The following is an 18,862-nucleotide window of genomic DNA, read 5'->3' as shown; positions in this document are numbered from 1 at the left end:
GTCAACCTCTCCTCCACACCATCTTGTGCCCCCTTAAAAGCTCTCCTTATTGTCCCAGCTATATCTCCCCTCGTGATCTCCTATTTAGCCAAGAATCAAACAGCCCTACTTTTGTTCTGAAGTGTGTCAACACTTTATTGATTATTTTACTTTAGGGAAATTGTTGTCTTCTCACCCCAGCTAGACCTTATTCTGCCTGCAAGTAAGGGCATCCTCACAGTTCTTTCGCACATGACTTGCACATCCTGCGTTAATAAAGACTCAAGGGCTGGCCAGACTAGACTATCTCACCCTGAGGACCTGAGGACCAAGAGAAGAACATTTTAAATGTGGAGAAGGAACAGAGAAGTAGGAAAGAAATAATATAAAGGAAAACCTGGTAAAATATGTGAAAACTCCGCTCGCCAGGGTTCCTCATCACCACCCGAGATTTTTCCAGAAGGAAGTTGGAGATCTTTCCACCATCTGGTTCCCCACCTGGACTGAACTGGATTTCAAAGTATTTTCCCTGCAAGAAAATTAGGGACTTCCTTTAATGGTCGGTGAACAAAAACATGATGTTCCAAACAGGCTTGGGATATAGCATATAATTCAAGGAAATTCATTAATGAAAGATATGTTCTGAATTATTCCCAGTTCTGGTGTAGACTTCCTCACCATTTCCTATCAGACAATAACCTGTGCCTTTGTCCAATCATACAATTCTGTACTGAAAGAGAGAATCTATCATTCTAACCTGACTAAATATGGATACACTCACTATATTCCTTCCCCTTTTCCCTTAGTAGGTGCTTGTCTGCTAAACCAGAAGCTGTAAAGAATAGGACAGAAAAATCACATGGTCCCCTTGATCTAACAAGAGTGAACTCTGCCAGCCTCTTTCAAAGGAATCAAATTTCCCCTCTGAGAGACTTATTTTCATGGCTTTGAGCAAAAGCAATTTCTTTTTATCCCAGGAGCATCTAATATGCTAACACGAAATAAAAGTACTTTTATAAGTTCTTTCCAGCTAGCTGTGGGTGTGGGGATTTTTGTCACTGTTGTTCTTGTTAACATTTCCTTTTAAATGACTGCTAATAGGGAACAAAAGAGAATAAAACCCTGGACTGTACCTGAAAAGGTGTCCAGATTTGTTAAGTAAATAATTTTTTTAAAACTACAACTTAGTTTCTCTTCAGTCCTCAGAAGGGTCCAGGAGTGTAAATTTAAATGAAGAAAAAGATGAGAATGTGGGTTTTAGGGAGTGGTGTGACCTAGGGTCAGACTGGAGAGCATGCCCAGCCTAACTGCATTCGCATTTAATATTTTTTAAATGTGTATGCTGATGAAGTGCACCATCTCAGGGATGAAGCCTGCCAAGCCACAAGTCTCTCACCAGAACCATAAACTCACTAAGGAGAAGAAAAACACACTGCATGTTTTTCCTCCTGTGGATAGCACCTAGTACTGCTATGTTCCAGCTAAGTTAATGTCAATTCTGGGTATCAAAAAAGCTACAAAAGAAAGCCACAGTCTAATTGTCTATTTGTCTTAATCTGCTGACTCTTTCCTCTCCCTCTCCCAAAAATAAACCCCCAGACAAACATTCCGAGGCAGCAGACGTAGAGGACCACAAACGACTGCCCTCCCGAACCACAGTGGTTCACGGCAAAGCCTGCTCAACAAGACCCCTCGTGCCTCCTTCCGTGGCCATCCTTCTCCATCCTTCCCTTCGGGCATGTTCTGCAGGGAATAATTCAGTGTCCATTTGCGTCCGACCCCACCACACCACCCCATTTCCCATCAATCTGGGGAGAGGGATGAAACAAAACAGGATGTCAAAGCCACGAAGGGCAGATTTGGTCAACGGCAAACTCTCAAGTCCTTTTTGTTAATGGTTCACAACCTTGGCTGCCCACTAAAAAGATCCTGGGAGATCCTCTAAGAAATACTGCCCAATGCCATTCCAGGCAAGTAAAGCAGCTGCTAGGGCCTGGCACCCAGACACAAGCGGCTGTGAGGCCTGGCTGGCTTGTGTTTCTGACTGCGCTGGATCGCCACCGCCGCATGCGCCGCTCTCCTGCTATCTTCACCGCCGCATGCGCCGCTCTCCTGCTATCTTCACCGCCGCATGCGCCGCTCTCCTGCTATCTTCACCGCCGCATGCGCCGCTCTCCTGCTATCTTCACCGCCGCATGCGCCGCTCTCCTGCTATCTTCACCGCCGCATGCGCCGCTCTCCTGCTATCTTCACCGCCGCATGCGCCGCTCTCCTATCACCGCCGCATGCGCCGCTCTCCTGCTATCTTCACCGCCACATGCGCCGCTCTCCTATCACCGCCGCATGTGCCGCTCTCCTGCTATCTTCACCACCGCATGCGCCGCTCTCCTATCACCGCCGCATGCGCCGCTCTCCTGCTATCTTCACCGCCGCACGCGCCGCTCTCCTGCTATCTTCACCGCCGCACGCGCCGCTCTCCTGCTATCTTCACCGCCGCACGCGCCGCTCTCCTGCTATCTTCACCGCCGCACGCGCCGCTCTCCTGCTATCTTCACCGCCGCATGCGCCGCTCTCCTGCTATTGCCACCGCCGCATGCGCTGCTCTCCTGCTATCGTCACCGCTGTACGCGCCGCTCTCCTGTTGCGATGCGAGGACTTCTCATTGCACTGACTTCTCCTGGTGGGGAGCACAGGCCCTAGGGTGTGTGGACTTCAGTGGCTGTGTCCCCCAAGCTGTAGAGCTCACGCTCAGGAGTTGCGGTACATGGGCTCAGTTGCTCCGCAGCATGTGAGACCTTCCCAGATCTAGGACCAACCCATGTCCCCTGCACTGGCAGGTGGATTCTTAACCATCGGACCACCAGGGAAGTCCACCTGGGTGTTTTTCATATGTGGCCAAGTTTGAGAATCACTACTCTAATGTAATGGGAATGCTTATGCACAACTCAAAATTGTAATTTAAAGAGCAAAAATCCATAATGAGAGATCAAAAAGTTCAGTTTTGTTGTAAGCAGCCTGAGGGAAGGAGGAAACTATATAAATAGAGGATACGATATTTTAATTCATAAATGAAAAGAAACCTCAGTTCTTAGTAATGTTTTACTTCTTAAATTAGGTACTGGGTACCTCAACGTTCACTGTTTTATTTTAAAATAGTGTTTGAAATATCTCATAATACACTTCTTGAAACTTGAAAAGATTTGTAAGTGGAAACAGATGAATTTTGATGATTCCCACTGCAAGTCCATTTGAAGTAAAATTACCCATAATCCCACCCTGAAGCACTTCTACCTCCTCCTACTAATCACTATTATAGTATATTCAAACATCGATCTGCAGATACCTTAATTATGCTTTATATAAATGTGCATTTTAAAATAAAAATGGGACCATATTATAGATATTGTCCTATAACCTTTTCAAAAAATTAATATATTACGCATATCTTTCAAAATAAATTACTATTAACAGGGAACATGGATATTCTAACCTAAAAGTATTTTGGGTCAAAGACCATGAGCATTTTAAACTTTGCTAAGAACTGCCAAATTGCTCTCCTGGGAGAAGATGTCAGTCTTTAACTAATAGTGTCTTCCTCCTTAATGTTTCACCATCTGAGAGACCGAAAATGACATATGGTTTTAATTTACATTTCTCTCATTACTGATGAGCACACCTTTGGATGCCCCATCAGATTCTGCTGCGTGTACGCCCGTGTGCATATGTGTGTATCCGTGTGTGTGTATCCGTGTGTGTATGTGTGTACTACCTTTCTGTACGCTTTTCCCACCATTCCATCAGGGTTGTATGAAATTCTGTTATCAGAAAAATAATAAATTCTGGGTATTTTTGCTTTTCTTTACAAAAATTGCTATAGCCTTCTTGTCCAAAGACAAAAGAATAATTTATATTGGAAATATCAAGGGAAATATTGATTTGGTTACTCTTCTGCTCCGTAAGGAAGGCAAAAGAAGGAAGTTAGGTAGCTAGAGAGTTAAATTTGCTCAAATCCTTATAAAAGGCAGATTGAGATTGACAATCAGGGAAGAAAAGATCCAGTGAAAATTTCATTCACATCTTCTTTCCTGTTTCATTACCTAGAAACTTCAAAATAACATAGCCCTGGCATTGAACAGAAAAACTAGAGAAGAACAAATGAGTAATAGTTCAAATAGTATTAAACAGTGAGGAAAGTAAGGGCAGTTCTGACAGATAAAACTCACCAGGGAGCTTAACAATTACTCCATGAAAACTGAGTAAGAATTCTCTTGGAAATAGAAGCTTCCTTCTAAAACAGAAGGATAAAAAAGAAATTGCTTTTCTCCAAAATTCTCACTTATTTATTTTAAAATGGAACAGAATCCACATCACAGATGGTTCCCTAAGTGCTTTACTGCCAGACATAATCTATGGTTGAGATAAGATACAAAATCTACATAAATCAAAGCTACTGAGCAAACATTCACTTCTCTGTAAACGTGGCTTTTTGTCAAAGGGAATATATTCATATTCATCCTTGCCAGCTTTCCAGTTCACCCCCTCGGGAGACACTCAGACAGAAAAACGTCTAACTAGGCATTCAAGGCATTCAGCTGATGTTTTCATTACTTTTGGTAAGCAGGCCAGTTAGGAGCACCATGTAGGCTCAGGTCAGTCACTCTGGCATGTCATTATGTTACAAGAACACGTGAAACACACACACACAAAGCCAAGAGGGGCAGGGTAAGCAGTCAGCCCCTTCTGGCCGACAGACAGGAAGAAGTTTCTCTCTAAGGTGCCGGATCAAAGTTCCCCTCCAGGGTCCACAGAGCTACGAAGCAAAACAAGGTGACAAGACCTGGGTCCTTCAATTGGGAAAGAAGGCCTTTTCTCTAGTGCCCAAAGCAAAGAAACTTCTCCAAGAGCAAAGCTGACACTTCCACTTTCCTTAGGAAGGCAACTTAAGTTGAGAACTAGCTTCAGAAATTATCTTATTTATATCCCCAAGGCTCAAAAAGGACTTGAGTCAAAGGGTGAATTGAAGCTGGACAGTTCACAACTAGAGAAAACTTTAAAAAAAGCTCAAAAAGGCAACCTCCTGATAATGTGTGAAAAACCCGTTTCCCTGGGGACACAGAACTTAAATCAGGAATGTCAACAACACCAATCAGGTGGCACTCTCTATCACAGGAAAGAAACTCACAAATCGGCTGGAGTTGTTGTTCCGGACCGTCTTGGCATTCCCGAAGGCCTCCAGCAGCGGGTTGGACTGCAGGATGATGTCCTTGACGTGCTGTTACAGCAGAAAGACCGAAGTTAGGACGATGTGAACACCTACCCGGCAGTGAAAGGCCAGATTTGCCCGAGGACCTGGCTCCTGAATACGGTGAGGGTGGGAGGACTCAAATCCCAGTCCCTGGGATTTCCGGAGGATTTACTCTTTCCTCTCAACAGACCTGGCCCTGTTGGTGTGGTCGTGTCTTCCAGCTCCCCTGGCTTGATGCAGGATTCCCTGCAGCCAGGGGGCCACCACAAATCAGGATCTATGAATGTTCCCAGATTGGGTTTCCAGATTGGATGGTGCAGCTTTATCCTGTGCCCCCTGGTATATCGGGGAACATAAGAAGAAGGGGTCTCTCCTTGTCTTCTGATCAGATTCTTAATCATCACTACTCCTGTTCTACTCAACTTCTGTCCCCACCTATTGCATCCCCCTCTTCACTGCAAATGAGAGTTACCTTGAGGGAAATGAAATAGTTTCTCCTCCCCTAACAACATTACAGACACACAGACCTGTGCTTCCCAAATTTTCATGTGCCTGAATCACCTAGAAATCGAGTTAAAATGCAAATACTGACTCAGTAGGTCTGAGGTGGGGCCCAAGAGTCCACGTTTCTAGCCCTGATGTTCCTGGTGTTGCTGGTTTTGTCTGTACAGAGCCCCATTTGAGCAACAAGGATCAACACTGGATTGGGTGGAACAATTCCTGGCCTATTGGAGGGGAAGAATTTGGTTTTCATATACCCCAATTCAGTGTCAGACTGAAAAGTACAAAACACCCCATGGGCAAGACAGCTCAACAGATACGAGTTGATGTTGGAGAAGGTTTTGAACCAGTGAGTCATTCCTTGTACTTCTAATTATTCACATGCTATGGTTAAACATGTTCCAGAAATAACAAGTCTTTGGCTTGTGCTCTTTAGCTACTGACTAATTTCAAGCCAAGAGTTCTGTATCATTGTCCTCACAGGAAAACAGGAAGAGAAAAATCAACATTAAACGTCTACAGTCGGGCCACTAGGTCATTGTCCATAGCAAATCAGACGAGATGAAGGCACTAACCACTAATTGACTCTGCAACAGCCAAAGTGCTTCTCTGGCACCCCCTGAACATTCTGAAGGGCAATGAGAACTGGAATTCCATCCACTGGGCACATGTCATTAGCAATGGGCACAGAAAGCAAATTATGGGTGGTTCCTCCATAGAATCCATTTCAGAGTTTAGAAAGGTATTTCTAAGCAGCCTATTTTCCTTTAAAAAACTCATGGATTTATATGAAATTTGCTTTTGTTTATAAAATAATTTTGACTTTGTGGGTCTTCGTTAATCTTTTGTACTTGTTGTTTGCTGGCCAAACATCCCTACACCATTCATCAACACTGCACTTTCTTGTAGGGACAGAAAAAAAGAAAAGCTCGTCTTTCCCTCTTTAATTACTGACTTTTAAACTGAAAACCTTTTGCATGTATCCACCTATCTATTCATCCATCTATCCATCCATCCACTATCAAGATGGCCAACAGAATTTTGTGGCATGTGGTAAGCATACAGGGGGAAAAAAGAGCAAATTAAAAGAGCAGCCCACACACAAAAAGAGTATCCTGGATTTCTTGCTCCAGGTCCATCTTCTAGAGACAGGGTATGGTCACACAAACGGAGGAAAACATATGGACTGGACCACATCAATTTAAGTCATAGAGTTGTACTCGCTGTCCAACATGGAAGCTGCTGAGCCCATGCAACATGGCCAATCCCAACTGTGATATGCTGTAAGTGGAGAGCACACACTGGAGTCCAAAGATTTAGGATGCAAAAGAATGTAGAGTATCTCATCAATTCATTAGTAATTATAGGCTGAAATAGTATTGGGGATATAGTGGGTTAACTGAAATATATATTTTAAAAGTTAATTTTATTTGCTTTTCACTTTTTTATGTGACTACTCAAAAATTTAAAATTATGCATGTGACACCCACCATCTTTCTATTGGACGGTGTTGCTCTAGATTTTCCTTTCATTCAGTAAAGGAGGCTACTCTAAGACCTTTCTACTCTACATAAGGAATACTGGCTTCTGCCTGAAGCATTCTGATCCCCCAGGACAGAATGGAACACTATTGATTTAGTAGACAAAGCCATAGAAGACAATTTCGATGTGTCTTTTTAAAGTCTGACTATGGCAATAACATCATATTAAATGATTCCAACTAAAAAATTAATCTTCAGGGTGAAATCTACCTTGGATCATGACTTCTAATTTAAAAAAAAGTTCCCAGAGGTCTGTGCAAGTGATGAGCACTGTGAGTTCGGGCAGCTCCTGTTGACCTTAGCCTTCATCACCATCACCCGCTGCCCTCTGGGGACAGGCTTCCCCAGTCCTGCTTATGCTGCTTTCACTACCACAGTGAGTAAACTAAAGACAGGCGAGGCTGCATCTGCCCCTTTCTTCATGCCATCCTCTTGAATCTGCCCCTTCTGTGCCACACTGTGTGTTAGTTGATCAGTCGTGTCCGACTCTTTGCGACCCCATGGTCTGTCCATGGAATTCACTGGTAAGAATACTGGAGTGGGTTGCCATTCCCTTCTCCAGGGGCTCTTCCCAACACAGGGATCAGATCCGGGTCTCCTGCATTGCAGGCAGATTCTTTGCTGTCTAAGCTACAAGGGAAGCCCATCCTTTTCTTTATCCCTCTCCTGTGTCCTCATTCTTCTGGGTTTCCCCCCTTCTCCTAATGTTTTCCGTTAATACTCTAATCCTTCTTTTTTTCCTTTCTGTATTTTAAAATGTTTGCAAATTTTTTAAATGGGAGATGAATTGACATGGTTCAAAAATCAAACGTTCACAGCCACTCTCACTTTCTGAGATGGTCAGCATGCTGCCTATGGAGTATATATCTTTCTAAATAAATCCACCTCTTACCTATCAATAAAATAAAAAATAAAAAGTTCACAAGGGTCTACATGGAGAAATGCCTCTCCCCTAGTCTCCCAGGTTCCTCCTGGAGAAATCACTATTATCGATTTCATGTGTATCTCCCTGGAGCTATGTTATACGTATCTAAACAAATGTTTTATAAATACATGCTCTTTTTTCTTCAAATGGTAGCACATTATATACAACATTCAGAGCTTTGCTTTTCGCAATTCATGATATATCTTGGAGATCAATCCTTATCAGTACATGAAGCTTCATTTTTATGGTTGCATAATATTCTAGTCTATTATGAACCACAAATTATTTCCTGTCACCAACTGATGAACATTTGTTTCTAGTCTTCTCCATCATCAAAAAATGCCACATCAAAGAACTTTATACATGTATCATTTTACATACATTTCAAGACACCTAAATGATAAATTCTCCCAAGCAGAACTGATGAGTCAAGGGTGTTTGCTTATAGGTTTGAAAAACTTTGCTGACATGTCCTCCACAGAAGTGTACTAGTTCATGTTCCCACTAGTAACGTGTGAGAGGGCCAATGCCCCTATATTTTTAACAACAGAGTGTTTAAACACTAGGAAAAATTTGTTATTCTGACAGCTAAGAAACAGTTTTCAATGTAGTTTTAATTTGCATTTCTCTTACTATCTTGGGAGTGAGCATATTTTCATGTTCTGAGTGAATGAAAGTCGCTTAGTCGAGTCTGACTCTTTGCAACCCCATGGACTATACAGTCCGTGGAATTCTCCAGTCCAGAATACTGGAGTAGACAGCCTTTCCCTTCTCTAGGGGATCTTTCCAACCCAGGGACTGAACCCAGGTCTCCCGCATTGCAGGTGGATGCTTTACCAGGTGAGCCACAAGGGAAGCCACGTGTTTTATGAGTCATTTATATTTCCTTTTCTATGAGATGGTTTTTATGCCCTGTGTTTATTTTCCTTTGGGATTTGTAACCTTCTCCTAGACTGTATACAATATTAATTATACAGTAGGCATCTCCATCTCATAATATGCTGTTTCTCTGCAGATTTCAAATTTCTTGGTTATAAAACCAGTGTCTTCTCTGTGGAAGAGAAAACCTTTTTCAAACAGCAAACGGAGCCTTGTCCTCTGGCCCAGCACCAAGTCTCAAAATGGGCCACAGCACCAACTCACCTGGACTTTGGGGCCTCCCCCAGACACCCTGGAGATGTAACTCATGATGTATTTGGCAGCCACTGTCTTTCCAGCACCACTTTCACCACTAAAGAAAGAAAGACAAAAAGACTCACCTATGAAGTGGCTCATGACCAGCTCCCTCTCCCCTGAAAAGACTCCCACTCCCAAACAAAACTGAAGAAGAAAACTGGTAAAAAGGAACTCGGTTAAAAAAAAAATCACAGAACTGGTTGAGACTAAATCACAACCAGTGATTTAATCACAGTTAAATCACAGCAGGATCAGGTTACCTCTGTGACTTGTATGATCACTATTAACATGGTGTGTGGGCTGGGGGCCTGATAATCACCACTGTGATGGGAGAGACCGTCCAGCATTCTAAATGCCCAATAATAGAAGACATGATTAGGAAGTCACAGAACATCAGAAGGATAGACTACACAGATTACAACTGACAGCAAGACTGTAAACATGGGGGGTTGGGGGCGGGAATGAAGCACATAAAGTAATGTTATGTGAAGTAAATCAGATTCAAATTATATGTGAAAGACTGTAAAGGAAAAATCACATAAAAAAAAAAAAACAAAAAAGCCTAGAACTAGAACCACAAAAGATTAGCAGAGGTTTGGTAAAGGAAAAGATACCCTGGGAGCCTTCTTTCAGCTCATTATTTTCTACACTTTTAGTAATCATGTATTTCTTCTTAATTAAACATACAAAAAAAGTAGATATGCTCAGGTTTCAAACCATGTGCCATGAACTGAGAACTGATGCAAGCAACTTTATTTTCAAGTTCTAAAATTAAATGATGAGGTAATATTAATCACATCCTGCATAACAAAGACTGCTTCCGCTTGGTGGCCTTACTGCATGGGGAAAGCCTTTTGTTAGCACCATAGAGTCAGATCTTCAAAAACCCCATTTCTTCCTTCAAAATCCCCTTGAATTGATGACGACCTCAATTCAAAACAAGCTTAAGTCAGTCAGATTTCTCATCTCTCTACAGGTGGCCTTTGTGTTAGCATGACAGAATTAATTAGAGGAAAAACTCTGTATTGTGTAAAATAATGATGAAATTTAGTATAAAAAATTGAGGGTGCTGTGAGTTCAAATGACATTTTTTGTGTTTGAATTTCTTTGGACTAATATATGTTTAATTAGAGAGATTATGGGAAAGAATGAGAGAACCATCCTCTGTGAGGCCCTCTAAAGGTCTAACTCCATCAACAAACTCATTCAGCATCCTAATATTCAGTTTCTGACTTCCAGGTCACATGAATACGGAAACCAAACTGATATTTCATAAGATATGGCGGCAAGTAGAAAGCCAGTGAGCCTGGGATGCTGTGTCACGCCGATCACAGAAGCCATGCTTACTCATAGGCACAAGTAGGTATAATAAATATTTCAGTGCCATGAGGAAGTTATCTGTTCAAATGGCCCATGTGATCAGAAGATTTATACCCCAGATCCAAGGTCAAAACATGCACTCTCACTCATTTGAAGCATAGGTTTTATCAACAATGAAACTCCATTTTATAATGTAAATAACGTGAACATTTAAGAATACTGGAAAGTCCAAGAGTACAATGGTACCACCAGCCTACCCACATCTCATGTCTCCTGCATCAGCAGGTGGTTCTTTACCACCAGCGCCCCCTGGGAAGCTCATATAATATCACACAGACATAAAAAATGAACAGAAAACTATGTGGCAACACAAAGGCAATGCAGTTAATGTTGAGTGGCAACATAAGCAGAAGACACTACCTGTGACAGTTTACAACTATGCAGAAATAATGTATGGACAGGAACCACAACAAAACAAGGCAAAAAATAGTTCTGACTTGTTGGACAGCTACTTTCTGGGTAACTCTTGTTTCTTTTGATGTAATTTCTCTTAATGTTTAAAGTTTTAGAAGAAGCAATTAACCACATATTTCATATTTTTAAAAACAGCATTTCCAGAAAAAGTGAGATTATACATCACAATGATAATCAACAAGATTAATTTCTTTAGATTATTTCTATGTCACAAGTGAAAGTGAAAGTGAAGTCGCTCAGCCGTGTCCGACTCTTTTCGACCCCATAGACTGTAGCCTATCAGGCTCCTCCGTCCATGGGATTTTCCAGGCAAGAGTGCTGGAGTGGATTGCCATTTCCTTCTCCAGAGGATCTTCCCGACCCAGGAATCGAACCCAGGTTCTATGTCACATGGAAATGGCATACCACTCCAGTACTCTTGTCTGGGAAATCCCGTGGACAGAGGAGCCCGGTAGGCTACAGTCCATGGGGTCGCAAAGAGTCGGACACGACTGAGCGACTTCGCTATTCATTATGTCACAAGTAAACAACTTTCATATTTAGAATTCCTTAGAGAAAGCTGTGTGTATGTGAAAGAGAAAAGAAAAAAAAATCCTATTAAAATTACTGTACACTTTCATACAGTGATGCCCCCACTCTTTCTCTGGCTAATACTGTGATTAGACATAAAATACTTTGTATCTTTTTTGAAAGGGAAAAAAAAGGAAGAATAATGAAAGTGACTCGTTTCATATAATAAGTAGGCCGGGCACAATAATAGAACATCTACATTCTCAGTAACTGTGATATTTTTCAGAAGATTTAAAATAATTAGTCTGGCTGAACACTGATCGGAATTTCCATTTCTTGGTTTCAATTTACAGACCCATAAAAAGAAATTTTATTGATCAGAGGCCAGTACTTTGCTCAGAATATGGTATAAGAATGGAATGTTACATAATTACTTGAAGCTTACAATATATATATAACGGTAATTATGTTGTCCCTTTGAGAGAAAAAACTTTCTTTCCCTGGACTAAAAACCCACATTAAAAGAATGTGAAAGTATCAGATTATATAGCATACCTGAAATTATCTGCTTTGCATCTCACAACAATGAGAGCAATTTGCTCTGCTTATGATTATAAGCAACCTTTCTTAATTGCCTTCATTGGACTTTCAAAGTGGACCAAAAAATACTCTAGAAGTGTAGTGCTTTAAACTTAGAAAAATGCCCCAGTGGTCCCTAAGTCCAGCAGCCTACCACAGTCCTCAAAGTACTTAAAGAAGGGCCCATGTCTGATCTGTCTTCAGACCTGCTGAATCCTAGTCTCCAAGGACAGGGCCTAGAAATAATTTCTAACGAACCCCCTAGTTCTTATATTGCTGGCTGGGAATCCACTAAACAAATGTAAAACAAAGTCAAGACAGACTTCACAGGAAACATCAATTCAAAGAGGAAATAATGTAATGTTTCCGTGTGCATTCAATATAGAAATGGAAACATTTGCTAAAGTATCAAAGAGATGGAAAGAATGTTCAGGGTGAGGGGGGACTATTTACAACGATATACTAATAATTGGATTCAGAGACTTTATTGCTATTCTTAGACTGAAAGTTATTCTTCGCTTAATAATGAATGGTGTTTTCAATTCACTTCAACTGATTTTAACAAATTTAAAAATATCTCAGCCTTATTTTGAGGGGAGACATCTCATAGAATAAGTAGTCACCCATTCTATCTCCCCCCTTGCTAGTCTCAAAAAATTTCTTCTGGTTCTTACCACACTAGCTTTTGTTCCCTTATAACTGTTCAAGTTAAAGTAACTGAAATGTTGCTCTGCCAACTTTACATGTACTTGCACTTTATAAAGGATAAAAATTTTAAACAGAAATCGTATGTGCATTTGTTTACCCAGCAAGCACTAAATGCCTCCTCATGCTAAGGGCTGGCTGGGGCTGGAATGAGATGGGTCTCCTGGAATGAGAGGAGCCTACTGCACCAGGGGAGGTCAAATGTACTGATGCTGTGGTAACACCATGGAGATACGGGTACAGTTTTAGGGATTTCTGAGTACGTATTAGGAAAAGATTCCTAAAGAAATTGATAAGCTAAGTCATGTCACACTACTTACATCTCAAGTTAGCCGGGGAGGGGAGGGACTGAGGGAGGATGTGCGAGTAGGCACGCATTAGAGGGTGACATTCCTGTCTAGAATGAACGGCTGATAAGATGATGGAGTTACGAAAATCCCCACTGGGTCCTACTTTCTTAGACCTGACTTTATATGTGTGTGTGTGTGTGTGTGTGTGTGTATACACATATACATATTATTATTAAACTTGATTCCTATTTCAGAAGGTATAATCCAAGGGTAAAAAACACAGCGATAGTTAAAATTTTTTCTGTAATTCTAGAGTTATAAAGGATAGACATATTAGTGACTAAAAGAATCTGGAAGATGAGAAATAACACAAGTTCCAAAGGAGATTAGAAAGTAAAGTAGAACGTCGCAGTTTTAGTTTGCCTATCTGAAGGTTTCCAGAGCTGGAGAGAAAGGGGTGATGATGGTCTGTCAGTGCCTGTGGTAACACTGAAAAATATAAGCCCCAAGTACATATGATGGCTGAATGCATAAAATACAAAATCAAGCAGAAATGACTGAGAAAATGATACAAACTCATTAACATCATGAGGACAAATAAGACTGATTTCTTCCAAATCAATTAGAACCGTCAAGCAGACAAAATTATCACCTAGAGTCTGCCAAGAAAATGGCCCCAGGGCAATGCTCATCTTGGCCCAGGCCTGATGCAATAGGAAAAACCCAGTGTTTAGTCTGAACGTCAAGTCTGAACCCCAGCTCAGCCACTTGTTAGCTCTACAATTCCTTTTACTGTTACTACAGTAAAAAGAATTATTTATTAAAACAGATATCTTAATATATCACTCCTTAACAGTTAAAAAAATTTTTTATGTGTATTTCTTATTCAACAACTTTCCCTGTACTCTTCAGTGGAGGACTGGGAAGCCTGGCATGCTACAGGCCACAGGGTCATAAAGAGTCAGATACAACTTAGCAACTGAACAACATTAATCCCCATTTTGCAGATGAAGTGACTGAGGCTTGCAGAAGTCACACACTTTCTACAGAACAGAATAGCAAGTTTGCCCTGTGACTCAACACCAGAGACCTTTTCACTGCACCCCATTACCATGGGTGGTAACAGATGATTAACCAGACAAGCTGACACCTTCTGGCTCAAAGCAGCAAAGTGCAGAGAGTGTAACAGTGGAGCCAGGCAGTCCTGGCTTGGTACATGGCCTTGTCACATTTCAAATGTGAGATGCTTAACATGTTTCGTTACCTCTCTGAGACTCAGTTACCTGATCTGCAATAAAGGGGGTAATAATACCTAGTTTGTTGTTTAGTCGCTCAGTCGTGTCTGACTCTGCAATCCCACGGACTGTAGCCCACCAGGCTCCTCTGTCCATGGGATTTCTCATGCAAGAACACTGGAGTGGGTTGCCATTTCCTTCTACAGGGGATCTTCCCGACCCAGGGATCAAACCCACATCTCCTGCATTGGCGGGGGGATTCTTTACCACTGAGCCACCAGCAGAAGCCCAAATATCTAGTTTCCTAGGTTGTAAATGATACAAGTAAAGGATGTTAAGATACAAAGCAAGTACTTGAAAGGGGGTTACTATTATGATTATAGATAATATATAAACTAGTGAATGAGTTGGGCTTCCTGAATAACACGCTTCAATTCAGGGTGGTAGGTAAGATTTTCAGGGAATCTGGGATGAACGGATAAACTTGAGCCATAGTTCTTCAAGACTGCAGACAGAGGGCAGTCCTCACACAGAATCCCATAGTCAGGGTGTGAGATGACTGGGCCTCCCAAAGCCCAGCCAGAGGGACAGGGAGTTTCTAAGGACGGTGGTGCTGGGATAAACAAGAAATTGGAAAGAGTTCCAATGCTAACAATAAAAGGCTCCTGAAATACATCAAAGACAGGAAGACAGCTCGAGAATCCACGAGACACTCGATAGTGCTGAGGCAGACAGCAGAGATAAGACATAAGTCAAATATCAGAAGTGATCTAATTTTTTAAATTGTTTAAGTCTTTCATCTTTACTCCTGAAAATCTTAGGGATTCCAAACTCAAAATGTTTCTTGAAGCAGACATTGTCACTATTGAATCTAAGATTGCTGAACTGTCTCTTTTTCCTCTACGAAAATTCTCAAATTCAGCCACTAAATCTTATCGATGTGCCTTCAAAACATTTCTCATGTCTTTATTTGTTCTTTAAAAAATAGTTCTTTGTCACATGTTCAGGATACAATCTAACAAGACTTTGCAAACTGGTGTTAGATACATTAAGGACAGAATAAAAACAGCTGCTTAAGAGTATCTCAAGCAAAAATATTAGAAACTGGGGAATTTCCTGGTGATCCAGGGGTTAGGATGCTTTCACTGACACGGGCCTGGGTTTGAACCCCAGTCATGGAAGTCAGATTCTGCAAGCCTCACCATGTGGCAAAAAAAAAAAAAAGAAAAGAAAAAAGAAACTGCACCAAATGTGATGCTCTCAGATCAACATCATATATATATTTAATGCACTAAGACAGCTGATGCAGGCCAAAAGTGATAGGAATTCACTTTTGATGGCAGCAGTAAAGCTGCCACATAAATATTCTCCAAGATCCAATTAAGTCTTTACAGAAGTCAGTTGGCAAGGGCTGCAGAAATGTCTCTGGCTAGAGTGCCAAGGTCTAGTCTGACGATACAGAGAGAGTAGAGAATAAGAGAAAAACTTGTCACTTTCCCTTCTCATCCTGTATTATTTTATTAAGTACATTTGCATAGATGTCTCCAGTAGGTCTAAAGCTACCACAGGCATGACTCTAAAACACAAATCCAAATTCTGGATTCCAGAGCACAGAAGACTACTGGGCTAAGCAGATTTGGGTTGCTCATTTACTGGGTTCATAGGTGTCTGCCTGTGTCTTCAGGTGCTCATCATTGACAAGGGATGATACTAAGGGAGCTATTTGTAGCTTTCTGTTGATACTGCCTGGCATCCACACTCACTTTCTACTCCTTTACTCCTTCACAGGGTTATGGAAGGTCACACATCAGTTTCCTCTTTGCCTTTCCAACTCAGGTCAGGTCTTCATCATCTTACATCTAGACCTCCATATTTGCTCAAGAGTCCCTCTCTTTTCTACCCATAGACTCATCTTTGTGAACCAGCCTCCTGTGGTAGCATGCCTCTGCTTAGAGGCCTGCAAGACATCACTGAGGCCCGAAAGCTTGTCTGTAGATTACCCAGCCTGTCATTCAAGGAGGTACATGTCACTCAGTCAACCATATCTCCCCAAATCAACCAATCTTGCATTACTACACAAATGCCATATGGCTGTCATACAGAAACAGAAGGGAGAGACCCATTTCTGGCCCTCAAGTAATTTATAAGGACCATTTGTCAATGTAAATTTTCTTTAACCACCACACTGATGTCCTCCTCATGTTCTCCCCATTACATGGTTTGGGCTTCAGAATTTGTCAAGCCATCAATGTTTTCTTCATTCCACCCATCCTATATGGAAGATTCAACCCAAATCCCAACACCTTGGTGACACTTTTGCTATTTATTTCAGTCCAAATCAATCTCTCCCTTTTCTAAATGCAAACAGCACTTAGAGCTTATTTCAAGCTTCAAAATGATAAACATGTATTATGTGCAACAGAGAAACATAAATTTCTAGTCAGCAAGGATTGAAAAACTACTGAAAATGAATGCATGCAAATTTTAAAAAGTGATAATAATATTAACTAGGTGGTATAAAACTCCGAGTAGAGAACACAGGCAAGACATTCTCTGACATAAATTGTACCAGTGTTTTCTTAGGTCAGTCTCTCAAGGCAATAGAAATAAAAACAAAAATAAACAAATGTGACCTAATCAAACTTACAAGCTTTTGCACAGCAAAGGAAACCATAAATAAAACAAAAAGACTGGGAAAAAAATATTTGCAAACAATGTGATCAACAAGGGATTAATCTTCAAAATATACAAACAGTTCATGCAGCTCAATGTTAAAAAAAAAAAAAAATCAAACAACCCAACTGAAAAATGGGCAGAAGACCTAAACAAACATGTCTCCAAAGAAGACATATAGATGGTCAACAGACATGTGAAAAGATGCTCATCGTTGCTAATTATTAGAGAAATGCAAGCCAAAACTACAATGGGGTACCCCCTCCCACTGATCAGAATGGCCATCATTTAAAAAGGCTACAGGTAACAAACGCTGGAGAAGGTGTGCAGAAAAGGGAACCTTCCTATACTGGTGGTGGGAGTATAAATTGGTGTAGCAACTATGGTGAAGAGTATGGAGGTAACCTAAAAACCTAAAAATAGAGTTGCTGTATGATCCAGCAATCCTACTCCTGGATAGATATCCAGAGAAAACCGTAATTCTAAAAGGAATGTGAACCCCTATGTTCTTAGCAGCACTATGGCAACAAGTATTCATCAACAGAATTGATAAAGAAGATGGCCAAGTATGTATGTGAACACACACACACAATGGCACATTCCTCAGCCATAAAAAGGATGAAAGAATGTCATCTGAAGCAACATGGGTGGACCTAGAGAGCATCATACTAAGTGAAGTCAGAAAGAGATTACTATATGATATCACTCACATGTGGAATCTGACATATGACACAAATGAACATATTCATGAAACAGAAACAGACTCACAGATACAGAGAACAGACGTGGTTGCCAAGAGGGAAGGGAGGTAGGGGCGGGAAAGATTGGAGGTTTAGGGTTGACAGATGCAAACTAGTATAAATAGGATGGATAAACAATAAGGTCCTACTGTATAGCACAGGGAACTATATTCAATATCCTGTGATAAACCATAAAGGAAAATAATATTTTTTAAAAGGATATATTTTTTAATATCACTTTGCTGTAGAACAGAAATTAACACAACATTGTAAACCAACTATACTTCAATATAATTTAAAAAACATATATTAAATAGGTGGAAAATTAGGGGTATATGAACTGCTACTGAAATTCAAAGGATGAAGAATCACTGGGTTGAAGTCAATGAGAACAGCCTTGGCTGGGAAAGTAACTCCAGACAGGGACAGCAATCTGGGCGAGAGACAGAGACAGCTCATAGAACTCAATATCAAAAAAACAGACAATCCGATTTAAAAAATGGGAAGAACTGAATAGATGCTTTTCCAAAGAGGAAATGCAGATGGCCAACAGGAACATGAAAAGATGCGCCACGTCACTAATCATCAGGGAAATGCAAATGAAAAACACAATGAGATTTCACCTCACACCTGTCAGAATGGCCATCATCAAAAAGAACGCAAAGAACAAGTGTTGGCAAGGAGGTGGAAAAAAGGGAACCCTCGTACACTGCTGGTGGATATGTAGATTGGTGCAACCACCGTGGAAAACAGTATGGAGATTTTTCAAAAAGCTAAAAATAGAACTACTCTAATAGAATGACCCAGCAATTCCATAATTCCATTCCTGCGTGTGTATGTATACATATGTATGTATATATGTGTGTGTGTGTGTGTGTACATATCATGTGAAGTGAAGTGAAAGTCACTCAGTCATGTCTGACTCTTTGTGACCTCATGGACTATACAGTCCATGGAATTCTCCAGGCC

General features: G+C 41.1%; 1 protein-coding gene across 1 annotated transcript in view; it reads right to left on the bottom strand.

Annotated features, from left to right (window-relative positions):
- Window positions 1-18,862, bottom strand: part of MYO1E (myosin IE) — a 214,948-nt gene that overhangs the window by 80,188 nt on the left and 115,898 nt on the right. Inside the window, exons 5-7 of the mRNA XM_069596358.1 lie at window positions 9,335-9,422; window positions 5,162-5,251; window positions 377-508 (exon numbers count right to left, since the gene is read on the bottom strand). Coding sequence (XP_069452459.1) covers window positions 377-508; window positions 5,162-5,251; window positions 9,335-9,422 — 310 coding nt within the window. The remainder of the gene's footprint in view (window positions 1-376; window positions 509-5,161; window positions 5,252-9,334; window positions 9,423-18,862) is intronic.

Source organism: Ovis canadensis, chromosome 7 (genome assembly GCF_042477335.2).
Source record: "Ovis canadensis isolate MfBH-ARS-UI-01 breed Bighorn chromosome 7, ARS-UI_OviCan_v2, whole genome shotgun sequence".
Lineage (NCBI taxonomy): Eukaryota > Metazoa > Chordata > Mammalia > Artiodactyla > Bovidae > Ovis > Ovis canadensis.
Note: the sequence above shows the minus strand (reverse complement) of the source record. Positions and strands in the feature narration are given on the sequence as shown.